Below are 8,953 nucleotides of genomic sequence, written 5' to 3'. Positions count from 1 at the left end.
AGGAGGACGGGGACATGACATACCCACGGCACCAAAGGCACCAGGTTCCCTAGATCCTGGGCCCCCGGGAGGTGTGGTCACCCCCTCGGGGCAGCCTGCTTCCCCCGTCCCCTCCCTGCCCTCAACACATTTGGGCGCCAATCCCCAAAGCAGAGGTCGCGGGGCGTGGTGGGTGGGAACCAGCGTGGTCCTGTCGGTGGAGAGCAGGGGACACAGCTCAGCCGCGCTCTCCCAGCTGCCCCCTGAGCGTGCGCCTGGGTTGGGGCAGATGCGCGGGGGGAGGCAGATGGCAGCCCGGCTGGGTAGGTGGCCCTGTGCTGGGCCGGCACAGCGAGCTCGTCCACTCTTGGTGCCCCTGGGGGGGCTGATCGGCTACGGCACCCACTTTGGAGATGACGACCGAGGCTCAGAGGAGCCCACCCCATGACTTTCCACCCGAGGTGACGGCCAGGGCTGCCCTGATTCAGACGCCCAGGAGGTGGCTGCGGCCAGCGGAGGGCAGGAGTCCTCCCCCAGGCAGGCGACGATTCTCAAGTAGGGAAGCCCAGGGGGCCACAGGCCATGGGCAGAGTTGAGAAGTACTGGACAGGGCACCACTGCAGTGGACACCGGGCAGGTGGCAGGGAGCGGGCACCTGCCGTGGCCCTGGGCTGTCTGAAGTCCAACACCTGGACTCCAACCCAACAGGACATCCCAGTCCCAGCAGCTGGCTGAGGTGGGGACCGAGTGACCGGGCCATTTTGGTCACAGCTAGTGTCACCCCAGGGGCTCTGCAGGGGCTCAGGGCAGGCGTGTGCCCCCACTCCTGGGTGCTAGGCCGGGGGGACAGCGCCTGAGCCCCGGGGCCCCCGTGGGAGCTGGGAGGAGCCCGGCTGGAGCCTGGCCTCAGTTTCCCTCTGCGGGTGGGGGTGGGGGTCGGGGCCGGGGCTGGCTTGAGTCCGGGCCAGAACGTCCAGGTCGCAGGGCGCAGGCTCTGTGTGGGCCAGGGTGACACCGGCACCAGGAGGAGGCACGGAGGAGAGGACGGGGCTCAGCTGAGCAAGGTTCTGGGGAGCTGGCGGGGAACTAGACGTCACGCGGGGTCCCAGGCTCCACCGCCCCGTCCATAACCAGGTCCACTCCAGCAGCCGGACAGCAGCAGCCACGGGACGGGCTCAGGCACAGTGGGTCCCATCTGGCCCTCCTCCTGCCACAGGGTAAAGTGCTGCTGTCCCGTGACAAGCAGGTACTGTCCCCTCCACCAGCACCGACCACATCCTAAGCCCTGGGACCTGCACGTCACATGACGTGGCCAGGGGCACCAAGGGTACAGACAGGACCCCTGTCCTCCTCGGCTGGCGTCACACAGGGAGATGGCCCTGGATCCTCCAGCTGGGCTCCAGAGGGAGGCAAGAGTCAAGGCCGGACGTGATGCGCTGCCCTGTGGCCTCTGCGACTGGAAGAGGGCAGGAAGGCCACTGTGCCCTGGAGCCCAGACGCAGGCCTCCCGGCACCCCACCAGCCCCTTCCTGGGACCACACTGGCTGTCCAGTGTGGGCCTCAGACGGCAGCAGGGGGAGCTTGTCGGAGATGGGAGGTGACACCAGGCTGGACGTGTTGATGGGACTTCCTGTGGTGAGGACGGAGGTGACCACTTCCTGCCTCTGGAGTCTCAGCCCTCCAAGGTCAGGGGCAGCAGGACAAGACCAGCAAGTGCCGACTCGTGGGCAGCTTCAGCTGCAGCCTAAGGCGCGGGGGCCAGGCCTTGTGCCCTTTGCCCAGGGCCACCTCGTCCCCGGGCCACCTTGTCCCAGAGCTATGCTCAGCCCAGAAGAACTGCCACCTCAGTACAGCTCCCCAGCTGCCGTGGGATGGGACAACTCTAGCTGCAGAAGGGGGACAGCTCACCTTGGGACCCACTTCCTCCCTGCGGATGCTCAGCCTGAGGAGCCTCTGGACTCTCTGCCGGCACGATGCCAGCCACATGGACAGCACCTTTGGCTAAGGAAGGAACCCGGGTCCCAGACGCTGGTCAGCAGCCGCTCCTGGGGCCCTTCTCCTTGTGGGGTAAGAAAATCTTGCGTCTGGGTTCCTGCCTGGGCTGAGGTAGGGCCAGCCTCTCTCCCCAGCCTCCCCAGTAGCTGGGATTACAGGTGCCACCCTGTGCCAGGTGATTTGAGGGTTCATTTTTGGGTGTCGGGGGTACCAGGGACTGAACTCAGGGGCACTCGACCCCTGAGCCACATCCCCAGCCCTATTTTGTATTTTATTTAGAGACAGGTCTCCCTGAGTTGCTGAGCACCTCGATTTTGCTGAGGCTGGCTTTGAACTGGCGATCCTCCTGCCTCAGCCTCCTGAGCTGCTGGGATGACAGGCATAGGCCACTGCGACATCTGATTTGGGTTTTTAACAAGAACCCCTTCTAAATGTGGGACCGAGGAAAGGGTGACAAGATGCCACAGCAGAGGGCCCGAGGCGGGCTGGGTAAGAGACAGGCAGGACAAGGCCAGGAGAGTCCAGAACGTTCCTCTCCTGGGGCTGAGGGCCCCGGGCCCTTGCACAGCTGCGCGGTGAGCTATGAGGTGACACCGAGGGCGGACGGGGAAGGCGGTGGACAGCCCGCGGGTCCCTCCTCGGGGTGATGGGCCTGGCCGCCCTTTCTCTACTTCGGGGGTCCACCCCTGCCAGGCGGCCTCTGCTGCACTTGGAAGGCGACAGGCAGAACCTGGGGCGGGAGGAGGGAGGCGGAGGGATCCAGGGCCTCGGCCCCACTGTCCTGCCGCCGTGTGGTCGGGTCAGGGAAAAGGTCCTGCGACATCCGAATTAAAAGGACTTGGCAGCTCCACGCCTCGCAGGGGCTGCGATCAAACAAAGGAACCCCCACAAAGCACCTCGGAAAACAGGCAGCTGGGAGGACGGAGGAGTCGGAGCCTCGTGCGTTGCCCGGGGAATGTGAAAGGTGGAAGTCGGGGTGGTGCTGCCGCAGAGAAGGACACGCCCCACAGCCAGGTGACCCCGCCGTTCCACTTCCAGGCGTGAACCCAGAAGAACTGGAAGCGGGGGACACTGCAGCCTTCCTCACAACAGCCAACGTGCAGACGCAACCCGTGTCCATCAGCAGATGACAGGATGAACACAGCGGTACCTACACTCTGTGGAATATTACTCAGCCCTGAAGAGGAAGGAAATCCGGACACATGCTACAACATGAATGAACCTTAAGGACACAGTCACAAAAAGACAGATGCTGTAGGGTTCCAGTTATAGCGAGTAGCTAGAGCTGTCGAATTCATAGAGACGGGAAGCAGAGCGGCAGGTGCTGGGGCCGGGAGGGGCGAGGGAGGAGTTGTCTTTTAATGGATCTGGACTTTCAGCTTTGCGTGGGTCTCAGGGGGAGATGAAGGCACTTGCTGCTCCTGAACTGCACAATTGAAAATGGTGAAGAGGGGGGCCTGCCTGGTAATCAGGGACTCCCACGGAAAGCAGGGCCTCTGAGGACTAAACCCCCTCAGGGGACAGAGAGCAGACAGCCAGCACTCAGTCTTATGGGGTTAGCAGCCACTCCAGAGAATCCGGAGCTAAGAGAGCAGTCTGCAAGGTGGTGGGAGGGAGGGAGCCCAGGAGGGGGCAGCCGGGAGCCCAGCGCAGCTTCCCATTCTGTGTGGTCAGCGAGATGCCACCTGGGACCCCCGTGGGGTCGCCACTGTTCTGCTAAAAACAAGGCCAGAGACTTTCCCGGATGATAAGGGCCGATGCCAGGAGGCAGGTGGCAAATGCTTATGTAGAGGTCACTAAGCAAGCCACAGTGACGTTCACCTTATTAGCATAACCAATGCACAGCCCACCACTCGGGGCATGAAGACAGGTGACAAAGAGCACAGGCACAACCCAGGTCCTGCCTCTGCAGGGGGTGACATCAAGGGACTGAGTTCCTGCCAAGACCAGAGATGCCCTTAAAGCCGCCCCGCTTTGTCGCTGGTTGCTGTCAGCCGGGGCTCTCTGGGCCCTTGTGCCGTGTCCCCTCTGGCTTGAGCAGAAGTCCCCAGGAAGCCATTGTGCCTAAGCTCCTCCCAGATCTGGGCTCATCCCTACAGCTCTGCCCCCGGAGCCTGAGTTTGGGTGACAGTCCCAGCTACTCCGGAGGCCGAGGCAGGAGGACCGCCTGAGCCCAGGAGTTTGAAGCCATCCTGGGCCACACAGCCAGACACCCCTGCCACACACCCAAACCCAAAGGTTAAGAGGGTAAATTCTGTTATGTCTATCTTAGCACAAGAAAAAATCGATTAGAAAAGAACCTTGTGGACTCTTTGCCTGCATCTCCTACACACTATTCTGCTGGAAGCTACCCGCCACGGGTCAGATGTCACAGGATGTAGATGTCACCAGAAGCCGACTTGGACCTCATGTTCCAGCGGAGGCCCCCTCAGTCCGTGGTGGACTGCTGTCCTGGGTTGGGTGACCAGAGGGACGTGGAGATGCCTAGGAACACATGCACCCACAGATCCACGCTCCACAAACACTGCCCAGGAGTGGAGAACAGGGCTGCGGGACCCCAGAGGGGGGATCCCGACTCACTGGAGAGCTCAGAGAAGGCTGTATCGGTGGAGTGGGGTTTTGAGGGATGCCTAGGGATCCTCGAGGCAAAGTCAAGAGGGAAGGCGTTTCCCGCAGGAGAGTCCTGCTTCCCTGGAGGTGATCTGACAGTTCCAAACGCCAAGAAGTTGAAACCTCAGAAGCAACTCTGACCCCCAGCCACCAGCTCAGGCTACCGTAGCCAGACTGCCCAGGCTGGCCGACCCCAAGCCTCATGCCCCATGGTGTTTGGAGTAGCATGGCCTTCTGGCCCAGGGCAGCCTGGCTTGGGGCATAGCTGCATGGACAGTGCCCACCAGGGTGGGTTAGTGACGGCCTTCCTGGGCACAGTGGTCCCTAGGGAGGCGTTCTGAGGCCTGTGCCTGGTTCCCTTCCTGCCTCAGTGGCCTTGGAAGATCGCCCTGGGCATCTCTGGATGTAACACTGTCCACTAGCTGTGACCCCGAGGGTCTCCTAATAGTTAGCCACTTGCAATGCCTACCTGTTGGGAGCCCTGGATGTCCGTCCCCAAGGGCTGACGAGGAGGGCTCGGCTGGTGCCTCTCTGCCCCTGACAGCGCGTGGCACATAGCATGTGCTCAATAAAATAGCAGATGAAAACAAAGCCTCCTGAGGCCCCGATTCCCTCCCGAGGCACAGCCAGCTGCCTCCCCTGGACACTGTTCTGATTTTCTTGGGGACAGCCAGCTCTCCATAGCCAGTCCCTTAAGATACATGGCAGAGTGTTTGCACAGAACCTTGGCACTTCCTCTTGTACCCTGTAAGACCGCTCCAGGTCATTCCCCATCACTCACACAGTGTGAATGCTATGCGAATTGTTACGTCGTGTGGGGGGAAGTGACAAGATTAAAAACTCAGAAAAAAATATCAGAGCCAGAAAAAAAAAACAAAAACAGGCCGAGGTTCTGTGCAACTACTCTGCCGTGCACTTTAAGGGACTGGGGACCTGGGACAACTGTGGTCCTGGCTACAGGAAAACTCTGGAAACAAACAACCAACAAAACTGTTTTGAAACATAAAATAACTCTGGAGAAGTGTGCTCCTCCTGCAATTCACTCTGAAATGCGGCAAGATTATAAGATGGAGGCACAGGTAAAAGGAGAGACGGAAGATGGACAGGGAGGCAGGACGGCAAGTCCTGCCATGGGGTGGAGAGGTGGCTTGGGCAGGTGGCCGGGGGCTGGTGTTTGCTTCCAATACCTCCACCTCTGGTGTTTGGAAAACTTCAAAATACAAGTCAGGGAGAAAGTGACCCTAACTCTGGAGGGGAGCCAGAGCATAAGGATGTGAGCCTCGTTTGGACCTTAGGGGCCTCTGTCCATGCGGAGGGATCTGGTCCTGTCCCCTGCCCCTGTGGGAGGAGAGCCAGCCTTGTCAAGGAAGTGAGCCACCTCCAATGGTCTAGCCTCCGGCAGCATCGGCCCGCAGGCAGCCCCTGGTGTCTGTCTGACTCAAGCTGAGCTAAGTAGCCATGTGTAGCCTCCAGGACACAAAGTACAACCAGAGCCTCCCCTGCCCGCCTCAGCGGGGGCTGCAGGTAGCTTGCTCTCAGCTCCCTACCTGTGGGGTTTACTGATGCAGCACCTCTATGCTGCTGGTGGGGGTGGGCTTTAACTGCTGCTTCTGGGTCAAGTGAGCCACATCTAGGGATAAGAATGTAGCTCCCACTCAAACTAATGTGAGCATAAAAAGAAAAAAAAAAAAAGCATAGTTCCTGGGACTTCAGGTATGGCTTGATCCAGGCATCCACAGGACTGGGCCTCTCCATTTCTGGTACCACCTCCTTCTACACTGGCAGGTTCTCTCCACCTGTCAGTGCTGTCAGTCACCCCCAAAGCATTCTAATTGGCTCTGCGGGGATACACACCTGGGCTATGACCCACCCCAGTGAGGTGGAAATGCCAAGAAAAAAAATATGCCGGACAGAATAAAAGTGACCATTGTCCAGAATAAAAGTGACCATTGTCCTGTGTTTTAGAGACAAAATTGAATAGTCCCTGTATATTGATAAAGTGCAGTGGGGGAGGGGGAAGGCTTCTGCCATTTGGACCCGTGCCAATTCCCAAGGGTGGCTCGAGCCACACCAGACCACCAGGAGCCTCTGTCAGAAAGGAGGGGGCTGGGCTCTGAAGTCAAACGGACTGTCCTGTGTGCCCATGGACAGGTGCCTCCACCTCTCTGAGCCTGGCTTTCCTCATCTGCAAAGGAGGGCTGGGCGACGGAGGTGAACAGGGACCCGGCCATGGTTCCTCCAGAGAAGCCTCCCTTGGGCCTCGTGGATGGAAGGGGCTCCCTATGATTTGGTTAAATAAAGCCTTTTGGGGCTTAAAGAAGGGGAAGACGTCGAGGACCACAGTCTGGCCCTCGGCTTTCCGCCCTGCGTCCCCAGCTGCTCCTGAGCCGGGAGCTCCCTCCAGGTCTCCGGTGGGCACAGCCAGCGGGCAGCCTGCCTTTTCTGGGCTACACAGTCAGTCAAGGCCAAAGTGCTTCCTCCAAAAAATAGTTTATTGTGCGCGTTTCCACGGAGCCGGGGGCAGCACGGCCTGTCTGTCCTCCACAACCCAGAGGCCTGCAGCTCCCAGAGCAGCATCAAAGCCCGGGCCCAGCCTCTGTGTGCGACGGCAGGTGACCCAGCAGCTTTCTCCCTCCCTCATGCCACACCACCTTCATGTGCCCTGGTTGTCATTTGCTGATGGCTAGACTTTTTTTTTTTTTTTAACTCAGGTTCCCGCATCTCGGCCCGAGGCCTCCACCGCGCCCCATGGGCTGCCACCGGCCAGGTGCAATGTCCAGTGTCCTGGAGGAACCACCGCCCAGCACAGGGGCTGGCGGGACCGGATCTCTCCCCCTCACAGGCCCGAACGGGAGGGGCTGGCGGGTGCAGTCTGCAGGGCCAGGGGCTGGGGACACTGTCACCGAGTCCTTCCTGAGCAGACTGGCAGGGTTTCATCATCTCGTCCTCAGCTGCCCGCGGCTCTGCCCTCAGTGCCAGAAGCCACCGAGGACACAGAAGTAACAGGTGAAGAGGGGACAGTGTCCCCAGGGGCCTCAAGGGGGAGGTGGCGGTGACCTTGGCCATGGCGCTCGCTGGTGAGCAAGCTGGGCCTGAGCCTGGGGAGGGCTCCCCTGCGTCTGTGTCCCCAGGTCAGGCCTGAGGTGTGCCCGGGGGCAGGTCCTGCAGGTCCCTCTTCTCCTCTGAGAGAGGGCCGGGCAGAGCCTGTGACCCTCCGAAGGCCTGCAGCCTGGGACATTTCTGCTCATTTTGCTTCGTCTCTTTGAAGAAGCGACTGTCCGCTGACGAGGGCCAACAATCCTAGCGGCTCACTAGGGCCATTTGGGAATTAAATGCCATTTCATTATCTGAATAATTTAAAAAAGACAGACAAACCTCACCCGGGCAGCATCTGCACACCCCTCAGTACAAAAATGGGCTTCTCTGGTCTTGTCCCTAGGGGTCCCCTACCTGGCTGTTGATTCTGCTGAAATAGGTCACGTTTATGTCAAGTGCTGGTCTCAGAGTAAAAAAAAAAAGAAAAAAAAAAGGATCCCATGATCTGATAGGAAAGGAGGCGAAGAGCCCGGCCCCGAGCCTCCACCCGGCAGGAGTGGGCTGAGGCCAGCCGCCCTGGCAGGGCACACGTCCCCTGGACGCTGCGTTTCTCTAACACAGCAGGCGCCAAGGTCCTGGCCGGGCCTGTGGCCGGTCGCCTGGGTTCTCCCGCCCCTGGTCCTGGAGTGCTCAGGTGGACGCCGGGCTCTCGGTGGACGACAGCAGCTGGGCCACCTGGGCCCGCTCGGCCGGGCTGATGTGCTGGCTCAAGTACACGATGCTGTCCATGGCCACGTCGGGGTTCCCCTGGACCAGCCTGCGGGGAGCAAAGGGCCGGGTCACTCCTGCCGCTTAGTCCAGGGCCCTCGATGACAAAGACCTTGGCTGTGTCCTCTTACTGGGCAGGAACCTGATTCCCTTCCTTGTGTGGTCACCCAGGGGGTGACACATTCGTGGGGGTCAGGACACCTCAAGGGTAGCACCATCCTCTCTGGTCACTGGCCGGGTGATGGACTCTCTGTTTATCTTTCCTTTTGGTGCTGGGGGTTGTACCCAGGGGTGCTCTAGTGAGTCACATCCCCGGCTCTTTCTGGCTTTTGAGACACTGTCACTTGGGCCTTGCTGAGTTGTTGGGGCTGGCCTCCAACTTGTGATCCTCCCACCTCAGCCTCCCTGATCTCTGGGATTACAGGTGTGATGCACCTGAGGTGAGTACCCAGCTTCATACCCTAAATGGGGTCCTGCTGCCCTACTGATGAGAGTCCTCTGGAAAGGCTGGCAGTGGGACAGGAGCCCAAACTCCAGGTCTAGAGGGATACCCACCAGGTTCTGG

At 60.1% G+C, this 8,953-nt stretch overlaps 1 protein-coding gene across 1 annotated transcript in view; it reads right to left on the bottom strand.

Annotated features, from left to right (window-relative positions):
- Window positions 1-7,256: 7,256 nt before the first annotated feature.
- Acacb (acetyl-CoA carboxylase beta) overlaps window positions 7,257-8,953 on the bottom strand; it is a 130,496-nt gene continuing 128,799 nt past the window's right edge. Inside the window, exon 53 of the mRNA XM_026409178.2 lies at window positions 7,257-8,437. Coding sequence (XP_026264963.2) covers window positions 8,311-8,437 — 127 coding nt within the window. The 3' untranslated portion in view covers window positions 7,257-8,310. The remainder of the gene's footprint in view (window positions 8,438-8,953) is intronic.

Source organism: Urocitellus parryii, chromosome 3, assembly GCF_045843805.1.
Source record: "Urocitellus parryii isolate mUroPar1 chromosome 3, mUroPar1.hap1, whole genome shotgun sequence".
Lineage (NCBI taxonomy): Eukaryota > Metazoa > Chordata > Mammalia > Rodentia > Sciuridae > Urocitellus > Urocitellus parryii.
Note: the sequence above shows the minus strand (reverse complement) of the source record. Positions and strands in the feature narration are given on the sequence as shown.